Source organism: Muntiacus reevesi, chromosome 1 (assembly GCF_963930625.1).
Source record: "Muntiacus reevesi chromosome 1, mMunRee1.1, whole genome shotgun sequence".
NCBI lineage: Eukaryota > Metazoa > Chordata > Mammalia > Artiodactyla > Cervidae > Muntiacus > Muntiacus reevesi.
Window position 1 is genome coordinate 212,710,306 of NC_089249.1, and position 20,526 is coordinate 212,730,831.

Consider the following 20,526-nt stretch of genomic DNA (forward strand, 5'->3'; position numbering starts at 1 on the left):
AGACGAATAGATAAGGAAGCTGTGGTACATATACACCATGGAATATTACTCAGCCACTAAAAAGAATTCATTTGAATCAGTTCTAATGAGATGGATGAAACTGGAGCCCATTATACAGAGTGAAGTAAGCCAGAAAGATAAAGACCAATACAGTATACTAATGCATATATATGGAATTTAGAAAGATGGTAATGATAACCCTATATGCAAAACAGAAAAAGAGACACAGATGTACAGAACAGACTTTTAGACTCTGTGGGAGAAGGCGAGGGTGGGATGTTTCGAGAGAACAGCATCGAAACATGTATGTTATCAAGGGTCAAACAGATCACCAGCCCAGGTTGGATGCATGAGACAAGTGATCGGGGCTGGTGCACTGGGAAGACCCAGAGGGATGGGGTGGGGAGGGAGGCGGGGGGGGGGGGGGTCGGGAAGGGGAACACATGTAAATCCATGCTGATTCATGTCAATGTATGGCAAAAACCACTACAATACTGTAAAGTAATTAGCCTCCAACTAATAAAAATACATGGAAAAAAAAAATAAATGTAGCTACATAAAACAAACAAAAAGTAAAATTAAATATTCCATACCTATATGAATTTGAGTTAGAATGTTCCTGGAGATGGAAATCTGAAGCTAAAACATCATCATCATCATCATCATCATCACTTTCCAGACTCTCCTCTGAATCATATTCAGCTCTACCTTGGGAAGCAGGTAGAAATGGCTAAAAGAAAAAAGTTATAGAATTTATTATCCAACTATATGACTTAATACATGCAATTATATAGCTTAGTGTCAGCAATTTATCCCATTTTTAAGTACTTCATTATAAGAAAGTAAAGTAGCAAGTAATTGCCTGCTTCTTTTTTGACAGTCTATGCCTTCAATACCACTTCAGTTGGTTCCCTTATTTAGTCATCGTATCAACAAAAAATTTATTCAGCATCCACTATGTATCAAAAGTATACTCAATATAAGAAAATTTAAGACATATATACAATCACTGGTCTCACGTAACATATTTTAGTGGGGAAAAAATAGACAAATAATAGAAAACTAAATATAAATTGAATTTAGCTGTGTTATAAAGAAAAAAACAGCACTGGGAATAACAATATTAAAAACAGTTGAGATAAGCTAACCATGAAAGGCCTCTTTAAAAAGTGTAATTTAAGTGAGACTTAAAACGACAAGAAGGAATAAGTCATATAATGAGAGGGAAGAAAAGCAGTTTAGGCAGTAGTAATAGTATATAAAAAGGCTTTAATAAAGGAAAAAATTTTGGCATGGGAAAAAAGAAATTTGACTGAAGGCTACTAAAGCAAGAGGATAGTGTTGGCAAAAAAATAGACGAGAATAGCACATGACAGATCAGGTAGGGTTTTTGAACAACACAGTAAAGAGTGTAATGGAATGCCACCAATGAGTTTTAAGTAGAGTACAGGTATTGATATTTATACTTTTAGGAGTATCACTAAGGCAGCCTTTTTTAGAGAAAAGTCAAATGGGAAGAGTAGAAACGAGAGGCATCAGAAACTAAGGCAAGAGCTGGCAGTCTGGATACAGGTGTCAGTCACAGAGACAGAGATAAATAAAACATTCACAGTATACCTGGGGGAATGCATTGATAGATTTACTGATCAATTTGGAGAGCAAGGGAAAGAGAAAGAGAAGACAATTTCTGGGTTTCTGCTTGAGCAACTACATGAATGAAGATGCCAATTACTAAAATGGGAAGACTCTAGTTGTGACAGGGGAAGTACTGAAGAAAATAAAAAACCCAAATCTTGAGGAGACCAAGATTCACAGGTCAGGTAGAAAAGGAAGGATAAAGAAAGAACATTCCAAAGGAAAAAAGAGCAAAGTTAGGAAGTAAACTAGAAGAGACTGGTATCAAGAGAACGAGATAAAAGTAATTCAAAATGGAGGAAATGGTCACGTGGTTGAACGCTGCTAAGAGGTCAAGTAAGATGATGATAAAGAAGCTTCCATTACATTTGATAACAGGTGGGTGCCATTTGAATCTTAGTAATAACAGTTTCAGGGGGCAGTTGTGTCAGAAGCCATACAATGACTAAAAGTGAAGGGGACTTGTGGTAATAAGAGAGATAATATGTATACACTTTGGAAAAGTTGAAGGAGAATGAGAAGCAGAAAAATGGGATAATAGCTGGAAAAAACTGGGGGGTCAAAGCAGAATGTGGGATGTGAGACAGCAAAGCACAATTCTGTTCTGATGGGAAAAGACAACAGAGAAGACAGAAGGCGAGAGAAGAAAAGCAAGGACAGGATTCAAACTAGCACTGGAGCCTTTGATAGGAAAGATATTTCCTCAATAGTAAATAAGAGGAGAGAATAAGATGGGAGATTCATGACAGAGTGATGAAAGAATTTTGTTTGATTCTTTTTTTAAAATGACTTATGAGGTCATCAGTTGAGTGAGGATGAAAGAAAAGATGTGGGAAATTTGAGAAGAAAACAAAATCTTGGATTCAAGGAAGCTCAATAAAGAAACACAGCAGAAGAAGCAGAATTTCTGGAAGAGCTGAGCGAATAGCTTGGTAGTCCTCTGCCCAAAAAGAAGTAATGTGCTGCACGATGCTTAGTCGCTCAGTCACGTCTGACTTTTTGTGACCCCATGAACTGTACCCCGCCAGGCTCCTCTGTACATGGGAATTCTCCAGGCAAGAATACTGGAGTGGGTTGCCTTTCTGTTCTCCAGGGAATCTTCCCCACCCAGGGATCGATCCCGAGTCTCCCGCACTGCAGGTGGATTCTTTACCATCTGAGCCACCAGGGAAACCCAAAAAAGTTGTCAAAAAAATCATTTAAAGATACTGGAAACTGATCAAACACACAGAGAAGTATTTATTAAAAAAAAACTTCTGAGGGACTTACATGGTGTTCCAGTGGTTAAGATTCTGCACTTCCACTACCAGGGGTGCAGGTTCGATCCCTGGCTCAAGGAACTAGAATCCCGCATGCTGTGTGGCCAGGAGAAACAACAGCAACAAAAACTACTCAATCTCTGGTAAAAGTGAGCATATAGCATTTTGGCCAGGGGCTATTTCTAGCCCGAGCCCTGCCCTCTGTGACTCATTTGTTCTATCAGTCTGTGAAGAGAAAGAACTGCTGCCTGGCCAGAGAGGGTTGTCTTTAATAAGAATTCCATGCCCATAAAACCAGACACAACTACAATTTGGAAGGATACATGTACCTCAGTGTTCACTGCAGCACCATTTACAATAGCCAGGACATAGAAACAATCTAAGTAGTGTCTATCAATAGATGAATGAATAAAAAGATGCGGGGTATGTGTGTGTGTGTGTATATATAGAGAGAGAGCATGGAATTCTCAGTCATAAAAAAGAATGAAATAATGCTGAAGATGGACCTAGAGATTATCATAAGTGAAGTCAGAAAGAGAAAGACAGATACCATCTGATATTACTCATAGGTGAAACCTAAAATATCACATAAATGAACTTATCTGTGAAACACAAATAGACTGAGACATAGAAAATAGACTTTTGGGTGCCTAGATGGAGGTGGAGTGGGGAATGGGACTTTAGGATTAGTGGATGGAAACTATTATATAGAGAATGGGTAAACAACAAGGTCCTACTATATAGAACAGGGAACTATTGATATATTTAATATTCTGTGATAAACCATAACCAAAAACATGAAAAAGAATGTAATATAACTGGATAACCTTGCTATAAACAGAAATTAACACAACCTTGTAAATCAACTATACTTCAATAAATTAAAAAAAAAAAATTCCATGCCCAGCAGCATTGTCAAAAACAAGAGTCTTCAGCAGCAAACAATTAGGGAAGGCCAGTCTGGAAAATCCCATGGACGGAGGAGCCTGGTAGGTTGCAGTCCATGGGGTCGCAAAGAGTCGGAGACGACTGAGTGACTTCACTTTCACTTTTCACTTTCATGCATTGGAGAAGGAAATGGCAACCCACTCCAGTGTTCTTGCCTGGAGAATCCCAGGGACGGCAGAGCCTGGTGGGCTGCCGTCTATGGGGTCGCAAAGAGTCAGACACCACTGAAGCGACTTAGCAGCAGCAGCAACATCTCAGACAGGAAAGGATCTGCCTGTAATGAAGGAGACCTGGGATCGCTCCCTGGGTGGGGAAGATCCCCTGGAGAAGAGAATGGCAACCCACTCCAGTTGCATCTGTTATTCTTGTCTGGAGAATTCCATGGATAGAGGAGCCTTCTGGGTTATAGTCCATGGGGTCACAAAGAGTTGGACAGAACTGAGTGGACTAACACTTTCACATCTCAACTAGCCTGTGTTACACACTGGAACAAAGGCAGACCAGCCAGAAAATTAACCAAATCCAGGAACAAGACAACTAAAGAAGGCCTTGCTAATCAAGAATCATATATCCAGCAAAAGGAACTATGCTTCAAAAATGAAGATGAAATATACTCCAATATAAATAAAGCATATAATAAACATTTGTTGAATGAATCAATGACTGAAAAACGCAATGTGAAACAAGGTGATATAAATGCCCTTCTTTACCCTAAAGCATGTTGGATATGAGAAAAACAAAATCTACTGCCTAACAGGTCTCAGGGATTGGTGTCATTAGGAAATAGTGAGGAGTCAATTAATACAAGGTAGTAAGGAAAAAATCTAGAAGTTCAGAATGTGAGGAATTTGGCTGTCCACAGAAGAGGATATATACAAGAAGTTCTTGCTAGGCACAGTAGGACAAGAATGTAAAACTACAGATGCAAGTTTAAACCATGCAAAGCAAATCTTAATAATCAATGAAAAAACTACAAGTGTTCTGTGACTATTAATTCATCAAAACACTAAAAACTCTTACAGTCAACTATAAATGTATAGGAAAAAGAAAATAGTAAAAATAATATTTATTTAGTATACTGTAACTGCAAAATGAGAATCAGTGAGAATTAAAGTGTTTTATTTCTTTGTAAAAAATTTATCAAGAAAACTTTGAATAGTGCTGGCCTTCTAACTTTATAAAACCCAGAATACAAAGCAAGTATCTTTTCTAATCATTGGCAAATTGTCATATTCCTTTCTAACTTTGTATCAATATTCAACTTTTTATTGCACTTTTGGTGTTGTGAAATATTACCCAGGGTTCTTGTACTGTGAAGGTTTTTTTGTTTTTTTTCCAATTTCAGTATCTCTCGGTCATCTCCATCCTTTTGTCAAACTTTCCTCATTTATGTTGATAAGCTGGTCTTCACTAATTTCCCTTGGTTGCACATCTAAAGTCTCTCAAATGACAGCAACATTAAATCCCAAAGTTAGCTATTTTTGCTAAAACTTTATTCATATTTGATTTGAATTTTCTTTCCAGTATTCACTTTTCATTTCCAGTTGCACTTGACTTTGTCAGCTAATTTCCTGTTCTGATCAGCCAATTTTGTAAAACGTCACTTGCACTTATTACGGGAGGTAGGGAGGCAAGACAACTAACTACATGCTTTTCTGTGTATGAAATGAACACTGAATAAAAGGTACTAAATGACCAATCACCAACAGACTTCGAAAGAATTGTTGTGATTGGTCACTGATCAAGAGTTGCATCTGTTGTTTATACAGTGATTTGTGGACTAAGAGCTAGCAGGAAAGTCTGTACTTTATGCAATTACTCATACTGAATAAACTGTGGTAACTTTAAACCTGAACAATATTGTTGAGGGACTGATGTTATTTAACTAAAAACTGAAGTCTGAGTATATCAGGACAATGCGGGACTATAGTATAGAAAAGGAATTAGACTTTGGATGGCACTTTGACTTCTGGCAGTCTTGATTCCTTAATCACTTCCAAGTACATTACCATTTGGAGAAGGGAAAGATAAACCACTCCAGTATTCTTACCTGGAGAGTCCCATGGACAGAGGAACCTAGTTGGCTACGGTCCATGGGGTTGCAAAAGAGTCAGACAAGACTGAGCGACTAACATACACACATTAGTATTAACGTGCTAGCCAATTTATCTTTCCATCTTCCTAAGAATGGTGCATTGTTTAAAATGCAAAAATCTTAATTGATACAAGAATTGCCTTAAAAAATAGTTGAAATACGCCCAAAATATTTTAGGATATATTCTGTGATAATTTATCCTGATAAAATGAACATTTTCTAAACCTGTGTGGGAAAATATTTGGAAACACCAACAATTACACTTATTTTAAACATTTTCATTTCTGTTTAACTATACAAACATCATTTGGATAACACTTGTATTACCTTGGCAATGAAATAGTCCCAGATACTGAGCTCAGGTGGAATGAACTTCTCTTTAACAATCAGTGTCTCCTGGCTTACTGGTGGTGAGGAAGAGGTCACTGAGGCAGATTCTCTGCAAGACATTTTTGATGGCCTAAAACGTTTGTTCTGTTTCTCTCCTTCTTCCACTAGTGAAGAAACTAATAAGAACAAGACAAAGTATTACAAAAATAAGCACAATTTTCATTGCACTGATTTCATCTATTTTTACATAAGACCTAAGGTTAACTACAAATAAGTACATACACAAAACTGAGATTACTATGATAGTAAGGTAAGTGGAGGAAGTGAGAAAAAAATCATCTTGTATAGCCATCTTTGTTTTTATCTCATCTTGTCCCTTACTCTCTGAATGTTCATTTATTTATTATATATGTAAATTACATATGGAATAGGATGTATTATCTTCCTATAAATGAGTCCATAATTTAGCTAAGGCCATGACAGAAAAGTATCTACATCTTTTTTTTTTTTTTTTTTTAAGAATTTCATGGGAACCCACTGAAATGTTGTAAAGTGATTGGCCTCCAACTAATAAAATAATATTTAAAAAAAAAAAAAAAAGAATTTCATGGGTAGGGGCAGGGAAAACAGTATCATGAGATGTCAATATTAATAAAAGATAACAATTCTAAGATTCTTCAGTAATCACTTGGCCTTTTATCCCCTAAAAAACTACTACTAATTTTTCATTGAAAATATTAAAAAGGTCAAACACCACCACTATTTACTAAACTGATTCAGACTTTTAGAAATGGTTAGAGATAGAAGTTTCTAGTCAATGGAATACAAAGAAGAGGAAGAAAATTCAGTTTTTATTGTTTTAACTTCTAAACACTTTAGAGTCAATATTCCCTTATTATTTTACCTTAGAATATTAAGGGCATAAGCAAAGAAAAACAAGTTATACAAATCTCTAATCAAGACTAAGTCACAAGATGCAAATCACCAGTAGAAAATCAAGGATCTCCTGGACACAGGCATGGCCTAATAGATAAGTAAACAACTCCATGTTAAGGCAAACCAATATTCTTCTTCAACGATTCCAGCAAGAAGTTACTCACCTTCCAAGAAATACAAGTATTTGTGCTGTAATACAATTTTGCTTTATTGCTTGAAGCTACTCAGCTTGCATAAATAGCATGCTCATGCATTATATCAAGTTACAGCCAAGCTGACTCTAACAGAATAACTTAGTCATTTCAGAAAAAAATAAAATAAAATGCATAAAATTAGTACACAAAGAGACTGCTAAAAAGTGTTATGATTATTACATAATCTTTCAAATGACTTTAAAAAGAACCATCATATCAATGTGTAATTTTTTCTCTCTGATCTTATAAACAATTGATAATCAACAATCATGTTTCTAATATATCAGTTGCATACATTTATATACATTCTAAAACTTAAACAATGGTTTTACCAAATTCTCACTGAGCAAAAAATTTAGAATTTAAAGGTATTTTTTATCTGTCAAAAATTAATGCTGTGTTCCAAGATAAATGTCATTTGACTCCAATATTACTATTCTGCTTATTTTGTTTTTAGATTATAAGAAGGCATATGATGTGAATATAGATGTTTAGGGAAAAATACTACGAGGCTAAATTCATAGTTTTACCAAGTTTGCTATGTGATAAAAATAAGTAGAGTTTTTAAAGCAAAACAAAGTTTTGTTTTGTTTTCAGTTTTTTAAAAGGGAGAAAAAAATTTCAAAGTATAGTGTGTGAACCCAGACACATGACATGAAAATGAAATTAACCACATTATGGGGAAACGTTAAAAATTACAGATTTCAATTTCAGAAGGAAAAAACTTCTTATCAAACACTTCTGATGAACAAGGAGAACAGGGGGGAAATGGCAAACAGGTTCACAGTACTGGATGATATATTATGGAAAATGCTACAAGTAAAAAGACTTAGTGATTATCTCCTAGGAAACAAGAAATGACTTGAAGCTTGTCATTAGAGTAGATGCACCCACTTTTCCCGCAAACTGCAGCAAGACCCAAGACAATTTTATGGCTTAAATCATGTTGGGTTCAGGTAGTCATGAAGCTCAGGGGGACTACAATAGAGACTATATACTGCTGCTGGGTGCATCACCATTTGCTTCTGAAAAAAGCTAATAATAAAATATCAAGCCATATGCATGACACTCTATGGATACAAACTGACTGCACTATTCCATTACTAAGGTAGTAAATGGCTACTCTAATAGTAATAAAAGAAAAATAAGCATTAGGGAGAAATAAAAAGGAATTTGGATATAGAGAGACTTTGTGAATTATAAGGGGCATGAAGAAGCTAGAAAGTGGGTTAACAAAAACTAAGTTATGCATGGGAATTAATGACAATTCTTTCATCTGCAAGTATTATGAAACACAACAAAATTTCTTATATTTTACTTTGCTTTATAAATGCAATAAAAAGCAAAAGTATGGATTTCTAACTGTTAACAGAAAAAAAAAAGTAATTTTTCAAAAACTGCTACTGCTCAACTATCTACTTTAAAAGTTTACCATAATAACAAAATAACTCCATGAACATACACCCAGACTAGCTTTAATTAATTAGAAAAAAGTAAATCCTATATTAACATATGTGGAAATCACAAAGTAAGTTGTTTGATTAAAAAATACTGATTTATGTACATTAACATTTTTGTTAAGATTCAGAACTGCCAAGCTAGTCTAGTAAAAATCATCTATCATTTTCTCACATTACAAAGCTTAAGTCATATTTAAATTTTATGTCATTAACAGTACATTAACTATATAATAGACTTGTAGAGAGAAAAATAATTTCGTTCATAAGACCATTTTTGTAAAGTATTCTAAAATCAGAATTTATACCAGAACAAGGAAAACAGTGACTTTTAAAAACTTCACAGTACCAAGTGTATGAAAAAACTTTTTAAAAGATTTTCAAGGGTTATAAGGAAAGTGTTTCATCTTCAATATACAATACATTGATACTGAATAGTTGAACAGGTTGTCAGGAAAATGAAATGTTCTAGACTTATCTGTTTTCATTTTGCTATACTTAAAACTAAAAAATAAATATATATATTATTTTTTGCTGAATTCAGATCAACTTTTCTAACACATCTTTTTATTCCCTTGGTCAACAATGTATACTGAATATTATTTAACACAATTACTCTCCTGGGACATCATGATTACATTTAATAGTAACTCAAACACGCAAGGCTACTTACTTACAACTGAAAATTTATCAAGCTGCTGTGCTGCTTTAGTTGGTATGCTTTCAGAACAACATAATAAAGCCTTCAAAAACTGAGATTTCAGAACTTTGCCTTACACTGAAAGTCACCGCTGCTTGTCCCTTTGCCAATTTTCTGTTCTCAGATTTTGCCTCTCCAACTGTCGGTTTATCTGCCTCACAGGACTGCTACTTCTAATTACTACTATGGCCTTTGCTATTTACTACCTTCACTTCTTCCCTTTTTTCTGATTTTTTATTTTTTTCTACCAGCTCCTTTACAAACTAAATCAGCTTTAGAAACAGCATGCCTTGGCTTCATCATTAAATGAGTGTACTCTTTTTCTTCTGGTTAGCAAACTGATGAATCATATCATGCATGTTTTCTGTAAATGCTCTTTCAGTTACATCCATGACAGATCGTATTCAGAATAGTTTCTAGGTTCATATCGACAGATGAGTATCACAAAATTTATATGTGGCTATACCCAGCCTCACCACTGAGTAAACCATATGTTTTAAGTATACTGTATTATTTGGATACTATGTCCCAATCTAAGAGGTTAAATATATACATGCAGATAATTTTTTCACTTTGATTACTTAGGATTTGATAAGTGGTGAGATAAGAGTTTATTATATGGTATTTGCAACTACAAACAGCTAAATCTGAGTGGTTAAACAAAGAACAACCTGGACTTCAAGTAAAGCTGTTTATGTATCTGTGTCCAGAAATGTTCTAGAAATGTTAAAATTGAGACTTGCTGACTGGCTAGTAAGAACGCTATTTTTAATTTTTCAAAAGTGTGTGGACATTCTATTTCAAGAATTTATCCCCTTCATAACATTTTACATTAACAAAATCACAGTTTTCACTTTCAGTAAGCCTATAAACTGTACTCCCTCTTAGACTCTGAAAGTTCTTTAAATGAATTCAAATATCTGAAGTCAAGTATATATTCCAATGTGAATTTCATGTTAGTCTTTTCTATAAAGCACTGGAAATTACTCTTTAAAAATTTCAAAGGAGACGTTCTAGAAATTAAAATATCATTTAAAATTTGAAAGCCAAGATTATCATATATGGGCTAATAAATCACAAAAAGAAAACAAAGGCAGAAAACATCATGAAGATTTTTTTCAGGTCAAAAAGTTTGTTTCAATCTTTAAATAAATATATATAGTTTTAACACCAGAAAGTTTAGAAAAGATAATAGAATTGTTTAAAATATTTATTTTACATGGTATTATGAACACTTAGAAATCCAAAATCTCTAATGGCCAGAATCATGATACGCAAACAGAAAGCAGCCTTATTTGAAATGTTTTTCCAGTCACTTCAAGCCATAGTCTGATTTACCATGATTAGCACTGACATTTCTTTATTTCTACCCATTTAAAAATACATTAAAGTCTAAGGAATAGAAAACATCAAAGTGAAGAACTAAAGCAGAATTAAAAGAAGCAGGGATGGTTTTCTAAAATGCTAATCATTGTTTTAAATCAAAAATATGACTTGATTAATGGAAAATTTTCAATTTTCTAAGTGCCAGACAAAATAAAATCAGCCCACTGTATCCCAACCCTTCCAAAACAACACAAAGCAAGCTGAACTGTAAAAGCCTATTTCTAAAGCTAATATCTTGCCTGCAAGACTGGGAGGGCTATGAGAACTGATGGTTGAAAGAGCTTTGGAAAAGCCCACACACTCCATGGAGAATACCACTACCTGGTGGGGGCTAGGCATAGCAAAGTACCTTCCTGCCAAAGAAAGAAGAGAGAGTCTGTATTTGGGATAGAACAAAAACCAGTGTTACAGTATTTTTCAAAACAGACGAAAATTTCAATAGTAAAAGATTTTAAATTACATTAGATAGCTCTAATCACTGGTGTACCAGTATCTTAAAGTTTAATAATTATACCAGAAACTTCATATTGTATGTTTTCCATAAAACTATTTATTCACGCTCTAAGAAAATGGTCTATAACATAACTTCCTGTGAATAAATTAACATATAATTACATTTAACAAACTTATCATTCAGATGAATAAAGTGGTAGCCTTCAAAAATAAAATAAAACAGATTGAAAACTAACCAGGTAAAGCTTTTGAGTGTGCTTGTTCTTTGCTGGGAACACGCGCACCTCCACCAAATACAGCAGACCACATTTTTTCATTTAGAGGGTGGGCCACAATCCGAAATAGTTCATTACTAGAATGTGTTGCCAAGCCATGAATGAACAGACTAAGATACACTGCTGTGAGAATCTCACAAAGCAAGATCGTAAGTCCTGACTGGGCTTCCTCCCCAGAAGAATTCAAAAGTTGAACTAGAGAAGTTATTCCTAGGAGAAAGAACAAATATAGTTACCATTAGCTACCACTGACAATAAATTTAATAAATAAAAAATTAACTACAGTTCCTAATTTTTGAAAAAATGTTTTAGCATCAAGGATAAAAATATTTTCTTCCACAGTTTCAAAGACCACTAGAGGCTACTGCAGTTAATGAATAAGTGTTGAGCTATCTGTTCAATTTATATAGACACTGGAAATAACATAACAATGTTTTTCTATTACAACAAAAGCAAAAGTATAAAAAAATGATATGACAAAACATTTGAGTTATTTTAGTATTATTATAAAGGAAAAACTAATGTTATATAACTGGATAATTTGTAGTAAATGATGAATAATGAATTGGAATCAATTCTAACAATACTTAACAATGATTATCACACAGCAAAACCAAACCAAACCTACTTTTTCCTCAGCTGATTAAGTTCAATAAAGCTAAGAAAAAACTTGTGTGTATATATATGTATATATATAACTTTTTATACCTGGCCATTGAGCTGGTGATGTATTGGGAGTTATGGCTTCATCTAAGCTTCCTGTTTTCAAGGAATGTCGATGGGGAAGCAGTACTGTCTGATACACCATTCCAGTAAACTGATTTGTTTGAAATGAACTGAGAGAAAAAAAAATTTAAATAATAACTATCTATAGTGACCTCCAATTGCAATAAAACAATAATAATAACAAAGAATGACCTAAAATGAATTTCACATTTATTTCTATGTTTGAGATCTAACATTTAGAGTAACTTAAATACAAACTTTTGTGTATTAGTTATACTGCTTTATATCTTAAGTACTATACTGTATATTCTAGTACTACAACAAAACAAAGTGTCCTTTAAATTTTCTAAATTAAAATAGATATGATAGCTTTTAAATATATTTACTGAAAGTCATAAAATACATACAAATGAGAAAACTGTTATTGACCACAAATAGGAAGCTTATATATCACAAAGGTATATAATTTACATATATCAATAACAAAGTTGAAAACAAAGCCAGTTTAGGTTCAATTTGATATCTAATGGCTACTGTACCCAACGTCAGGTAGGCTATATCAGGTATATGCACCAGATAGCAGGAGTTTAATGAAAAACATGGAAGAAGGACTTCCCTGGTGGTCCAGTGGTTTATCTGCCTGCTAGTGCCAGGGACATGGGTTCAATCCCTGGCCTGGGATGATCCCACATGCCACGGGACACCTAAGCCCGAGGGCCCTAGAGCCTGTAGTCCACAAGAGAACCTACTGCAGTGAGCAGCCCACCCCCCACGACAATAGCCCCCGCTCGCCAGGAGTAGAGAAAGCCCACATGAAGCCATAAGATGCAGAGCAGCCAAAAATAAATTAATAAAATTTAAAAAATAAAAGAAAAACATGGAAGAATGAATTAGTGTCTGGAAACTGAAGCTAGGATTTCTTCTGAAATGAAGCAAAAATAAAATTAATAAATAGATCATTTAAAAGGAAAACTAAAAGAAAAAGAAGGGATCCACAAGTTCCAATATCTGTCTCATAAAAGGAAAGAGAAGAGAGAAGATAAAATACTTGAAGAAATAGAATAAGAGAATTGCAAAGAAAAAAAGATATAACCCCACGGTGTCAAACAATATGTTTCAAAAGCCTAAAAAAATTACAGTGAAACCTTAGGACATAGAGAAGAAAATCATAAACATCAAGGACAGTGTAAAATTTTTCTCAATTCCAAGCCAGTCACTCCCTCCTCTGTGTTCCCTGAGCATTTTACTATCATCTTAGAGGATATATCATTTAAGTATGATGTCATATTACATATCATTTATCAGTTTATATGTTTGTGTCTAACTAGCATGACCTTAAGGAAGGAGATCTTATTCCAGTGATATCACACTGTCTAGCATTAGGCAGTGATCAATAAAAGGCAGTTAAATAAGTTAACTGTGAAGAGTTTAACTTGAGATGCATTTGCCATAAAGACAAATGCTAAAATTGCAAAGATGAAAAAAAATGACTCAACATTTCTCCATATGCTTTTTGCATTAGCTAAAGTGGACTGCTGTATACGTGTTCCTAAAGCAAGAGCACACAAATTCTCAAACCTCAGCAGTTACTACAAACATTCTTAAATTTCACAAGAAGATGTTTACCTGTAATTATGACCACCACAAAGGCACTGATAGATACAAGCAGAAAGTGAGGCTGCTAAAGTATGCATTACATATACCTGGAGGAAAAAACACAAAATCAATTTATAACTTTTAAAAACTGAACCTTTTTCAAAGCTTAATATAATCAGCATTTTTTAAAAAAGATGAAAAACTATTTTGCCCTAATAAACTATTTCCTTTTTTTCCTTAATACTCATTTCTGTCTGGAGACATCGCGCTACAAATACACACACAGACACAAATAAAACCTGAGGCCTCTGGCAGAAATTATAAAATACACAACTGCTACTTAATTTCTATTTTAAGGGCAAACAAGAACAGATGTTAGCTATTCGGCAGAGCAGTGCTGAATGCATTAAAAGTGCATGCATTAAAAGCAAGCCCTCCAAGACTCAACCTGTTCCCTCCTCAACCAAAACGTAAAGCCCTGCCTGATAATGACAGTTCATTTATGAACTATTCAAGTTACTACAGAAAACAATTTGAAGAGAGTGAAATTTTTGAGAAAGAAAAAGGTATAAAAGACAGCAACTGAAGGAAAATGCTTGTATTAAGAAAGACAGAGCTCTAAACATGGCATGACATGAGAAGTAACAGAAGTAGATCTGAGGATGAAGGAGAAGCTTAATCTAGGTAAGAAATACACTAGAGTATTCAAAAAACAAGGTTCCTGATCTAATTATGAAATATGATACTCTCTTTTGCAGATTAAAATCTAACTGCTATTTTTCCTTCAATTATCAATAGACATGTGACATGAGTTAAAGTCAAGGATAGCATCATATAAACAAAGACAACAAAGACCAAATATGGGAGACTGCAAAAATGATAATATTTTCTAACTTCTCTAACCAAAAGGCAGAGTCTATCTCACCACTTAATGAATTTGGGCTTACTTTGTGACTTGGTTTGTGCAAGAGGACACAGCAAAAGTGATGTGTTATTTCTGAACCTAGTTCTCTAAAACTCTTGCAAATTCTACTCTGACTCTTTAAACCCCTGAAACCACTATATGAAACAACCCAGGTGAAATGGTTAACTTTATGTGTCCATCTGACTGGGCCAAGAGGTGCTTAGACATTAGGTCAAATGTTATTCTAGGTTTGTCTGTTAGGGTGATTTTGGATGAGATTAACATTTGAATTGGTAGTCTATGAATGGGCCTTACCCAGTCAATTGAAGTACCGGAATAGAACAAAAAGGCTGAGTATGAGGGAATTCTGCTTGGCTGCACTGAGCTGGGACACTGGTGGTCTTTGCCTACTTTCAGGCAAGAACTGAAACAACGGCTCTTCTTGCGTCTCAGGCTTGCTGGCATTTGGACTGGAACTTATCCCATCAGTTACCCTGGCTCTCAGGCCTTTGCCTCAGACTGGAACTACATGATCTGTTCTCCTGGGTCTCCAGCATGCCCACAGATCTTGAGACTTCTCACCCTCCATAATGAAGTGAGTAAATTGCTTAAAATAAGCCTCTTTCTATAAAACACACACTCACACCCCCTTTTGATTCTATTTCTTTAGAGAACACAGCCTAATACTCTAAGTATGCCTACTGGCAGCTGAGATACATCTCAGAGTCTCTGGTCATTCTAACATCTCCTGACAATCTTGCAGATGGCCCACCAACCACCAGAAAGTAAATAAGGCCATCTTAGGTCATCCAGAATCCAGCCAACCTGATTGCTGACCAAAGACAAATGAGGTATCCAGCTATCAATCCAGCTACCCCAAACTAGAAGAACTGATAAGCCAACCCATAGAATCATGAGCAAAATAAATCATAGATATTTTTAGCTATTAATACTAATGTTTCAGGGTGGTTTTTAAGCAGCAGAAGGTGATACATCAGGGATATGTTTATTATTAAAGTTAAATATGGAATGAAATTTGCTTAAAATTAGCATAATCTGAAGAAAATTAAATTCCTAATTCTATAATATGCAATGTGGGCATTTATTCTACTGGGCAGTACCAGAAATAAAGTGGCAAAATTAATTTATAAGGGTTAGGTTATCCAGGAGGGAAAAACTGTAAGAGAGGCTACCATTAAACAAGAAGAAAATGGAAACAGAATGATATCACAGCTTGTGAGGCAGGAGAGAATCAGATGACAGACTATGAGAGAAAAAAAAAAGAGATACTTACATACTAGTTCTTTAATACAATATTGTTTCTGTCTCTTAAAAACTTTTTTTTTTTTTTGCTAACTGTACACTAAAGAGTTACTCATAAAAGCATACATACATACAATTATTCTTACCTAAATGAAATGGTTAAATAAGATAAAATAAAAGTTAAAAAATGAAGTACCCTTTGGGTAAATAATACAGGTAAAATAAGCCTGACCTACCGTCAAGTTTTCTTTGATCAAAATCAATACAAACTCAGCTATGTAACAATCACTAAGCATAGGATGATGTTTAAAATCATTTATATAAAGCCTTAACACTTACCTCTTAGCTATATGATAGTATATAGGTTAATTAAATGTTTGAAACCAAACATACTTACTTTATTGCTCTGAATATCAGGATGGGGTGGTGAATCAAAGTTAATTATGGCATGTAGAATATCATGCGTTAGATTACTAAGGTGCAACAGTGGATTGGCAACAACTGTTTTGGCACTGGCTGTACGAGCAAAGAGGAGAGGTACTGAGGTCTGCTCTGAAAGAGGGCTAGGAAATATTGGTTCTGCTGTTTCCTTAAAAACAAAGGGAAAAAAGGTTGATAAACTATTTACAGTTATAATCCATTACTTAAGTAAGTCAGGGGTCTCTTTGAAAAACTTCAGAACGATTAAAAATTAAAAGCAAAACAGAAACTCTTACAGAGCTAGAAGGGACCTGAGGTAGTCAACCTTCCACCGATTATAATGAATAATGATGGGACAATACTCTTACTATCACCTCGCAAGCCTTCATATAAGACTGCTTAATATGAACTAAGTAGACCTTAGGGTCTGACATGCAACTGTTCTTAAGCCACAATACATTTACAACTCTAGAAATTCACAATACGAAGTGCCACAGAAAAGTAGCATTCCTTAAAGTAACCATAATTAAGAAAATCAACAATTTGAATATTTAAAAACTAAAAGAAGCAATCTCAAAAACTGTTTTTCATAAAAGTACTATCTTGACTGGTTATCATTTAAGTTACATACCTGCTGAGATTCTTGTAAAAGCAAAATCAATTCCATTCTCACAGATGCAAGACCCCCACCATGGGATCCATGAAGTATGCAGTAACTAAGAAACATCCTCAAGAGAGACTGATATTTCAAAAGCCACTGTCTTTTTTCCTGAAAATTTTCTCTCAGTTGTTTCACTTTTGTTTGCTGAAGCAAATCTTCAGGATCCTCATTTAGTTCAACTGCATCTCCATTTTCGCCAAATGCAGACTGTACTTCCTCAGGATCTGAACAATAGTCACAAGTTCTCTGAAGGGCTATCACCTCTTTTTCAAGCCAGTGGTATAGCTGATATCGCAGTTTTCCACCATCTATTTCATAGCCAGTAGATAAAGTACGAAGTTCTACTGTGAGGATCTTTAAACAGGCTCTAAATTTTAACTGAACTGCAATTACATCTTCTGATGGATTTAAAATGTCATTTTCATCTACTGCGCTGAGAGATTCTGTGTAATTAGAACTTGTTTCATCCAGTTTTTTCTCAATTTTTCCCTCTGAAGGTTTTAGTTCTTTCATTGAAAGTGGGACATCCTCATTTTCTTCATCGTTATCACTGTCCCACTTTAATTCTAAAGAGTCATCCTGAAATACAACACTTGGTTGGCTCCAGTCAAAAGAAAGAGTGGAGTTTGATTGCTTTTCTGAGGAACCCTCTGAAGAAGATCCAAAACCATTCATTAGTGACTGTGACCAATCAATTGCTGAAGACTTATCTTCCCTTGCATCCAATTTTAATGGAGAAGAAGGAGAACAGTCTTTACTAGTATCCAAAAAACTAGACATTCTACAAAAAGGTTTTGTTTTCTTGATGACTTTTGGCATCTTTGATAACACCTCCAAAGCCAGCATAGGGCAGCCAGCTTTTAAATGAGCACTGGCAGTAGTAAAAAATAATCTTCTTTCACTTAAATTAATTGTTCCTGCTAGTCCACTTTTTCCTGTTAAACTCATGTGTGTGGAAAATGCATCAGATGATCCAAAATGACGTCTCAGCAAAAGAGGATGTGTTCTTAGGTAATTGTAGAAATTAAAAACTGCAGGATTGCAGGCTGACATCATGACTTGATCTGAAAGTAAATTCATTTCATGAGCCAAGAAAAATTCTTCAGGAGTTGTGTGTGTGGCCCTTTTTCTCTATCATGATACCAGTATCTACCTGGTCTTATGAGAAAAATTTAGAAGACCACACTAATACATAGCATTGAATAGACAAGAACACATTTGTAATGAAAATGTTCTAACACAGTAGGAAAACAAAGGTTTGCTGATTTCACATCTCTTCAAGTAATAATGTGAGATATTTTAAAACATAGTTCTTTTCCCCCTCCTTTCCTAGATACAACTTCTCAGTCAGTCTGCTTTGCTAGATCTTCCTCACCTTCTCTGCTTTGAAATGCTGAGTGTCCAAGAGTTCAGTACTTGACTTCTCTATCTACAGTCCCTGGTTGAACACTTACAGCCCCATGGCTTTAAACACTACCTATATGTGATAACCTGCACATCTCTATTTCTAGTCCCAACTCCAACCTGTGAATCTAGAACATTATATCCAAGGGCCTATATTATATTGCCACTTACATGTAAATAATCTTGTCTCAAGGCCTTTTTATTCACTGTGCCCTTGGCCTAAAAACTGAGAAGCCTTTTTTATGTAAAGCAACACTCCCTAAGCTCTGCTCCTAGCCTTCCCACTATCATTTACCCACTGCTCAAACTAAAAATCCAGGAGTTAAATTTGACTCTCAATCCCTTTAAATTCCATCTCCAATTCAGTCCTATCTAGTCAACATTAAAATTATAGTCCAAATCCAACCACTTTTCTTTCACTGTATGTCACTATTTTCTTCAAACATTTATATTCAATGTTGATAACATCTATGTTCAATACACTGATTTCATAAAAACAGAAAATCCAAAGCCCTTGGCTTTCAAAGGATTTAACTTTCTGGAAGGGCAGGAGGTGGGTAATAAACTGTATACGTAACTCTGTGTCCCCAACTAAACCATAAAGTCTTAGACCATTTATGTCTTCAATTTGCTTTGTATTATCCTTAGCATCCAACAGTGTGTTCTGAACCTGGTAAACTCTTAATAATTAAGATGTTAGAAGTGTAGCTTACCATCATCCTTTGTGACAGGCTGCTTTATTAATGTCTCCAGAGCACTACTATAATCTTCTAAAATCCAATATGCCATACTTCGAAGGAAAGGATCATAATGCATATTTATATTCAACAAATTGAGTTCACTGACAGGAGAATCAATTCCCAAAATTTTTGTACGTAAAATAGATTTATATGTTGCAGATGTATCAAATTCAGACTCATAGAGTCTTGCTATTACAAGAGCCAACTGAATGTCATTCAGTTTCTCAAGACATACCTTCAAAAAGAAGAAACACTGTTTATAAATAAGGGTATCTTTTAAGGTAAAAGACTCAAACTGACTCATTAATAACTACATGAACATAAAGCTTTAATAATATCTGAAATTAGTGAACAGGGATAATAAGTAAAACATGCCGCTTACTTTAGCAAATCCACCTGACAACACTTATGCTAATTTAACTGGTAGTACTAAGTGGTGGTGGTGGTTTAGGTAGTACTACGTATATATTTGCAAAAAGAGTCTGACGGAAAAATACTGAATAATTCTTAATTACATCAATTTAAATGACATATTTTATCCTTGAGTTTTCACTCTTTCCCATCCACCTCAGCAGACTAATGTTTCCAAATCAAAAAGCTGTTTTGAATCATTTGTATGAAACTCTGAGCAAAAGGGCAATTTGAGATAGAAATGTTATATTTAAAATATTTATAACTTTTTATAAGGTTTACTAAGGCGTAATCAATTAAAAATTTGCTAAGGTTCATCAGCTAACACAGAGCCAAATATAGGTCCAAATATATTGAAAGTGATGAGGCTTCCCCAGTAGCTTCAGCAGTAAAGAATCCGCCTGCAATGCAGGAGACTCATGTTTGATCTCTGGGTGGGGAAGATCTCCTGGAGAAGGGCATGGCAACCCACTCCAGTGTTCTTGCCTGGAAAATCCTATGGACAGAGGAGCTTGGTGGGTTACAGTCCATACATTCACACATGACTTAAGCAACTCAGTACACACACACATGTTAAAAATGATAGGACAAATTTTTTTCTTTTTTAACCTGTTCATAAATATTCTTAGGAGGCAGATCAACGCCCTATCTCAACCAACACAACCTGGTTAATTTTAATTCTGTATAAATATCATTCAAGCTAAATGACAAAATTTTAAAGTCACTATTAAGT

General features: G+C 34.7%; 1 protein-coding gene across 6 annotated transcripts in view; it reads right to left on the bottom strand.

The window, feature by feature from the left end:
• The window catches only part of DMXL1 (Dmx like 1), a 124,285-nt gene that overhangs the window by 47,091 nt on the left and 56,668 nt on the right, over positions 1-20,526 (bottom strand). For all 6 annotated transcript variants that reach the window (XM_065918222.1, XM_065918221.1, XM_065918220.1 and 3 more), the window contains 8 exons: positions 19,356-19,617; positions 17,209-18,302; positions 16,555-16,746; positions 14,021-14,097; positions 12,377-12,504; positions 11,630-11,878; positions 6,265-6,443; positions 594-730 (listed from right to left, as the gene is read on the bottom strand). In XM_065918222.1, coding sequence (XP_065774294.1) covers positions 594-730; positions 6,265-6,443; positions 11,630-11,878; positions 12,377-12,504; positions 14,021-14,097; positions 16,555-16,746; positions 17,209-18,302; positions 19,356-19,617 — 2,318 coding nt within the window. The remainder of the gene's footprint in view (positions 1-593; positions 731-6,264; positions 6,444-11,629; positions 11,879-12,376; positions 12,505-14,020; positions 14,098-16,554; positions 16,747-17,208; positions 18,303-19,355; positions 19,618-20,526) is intronic.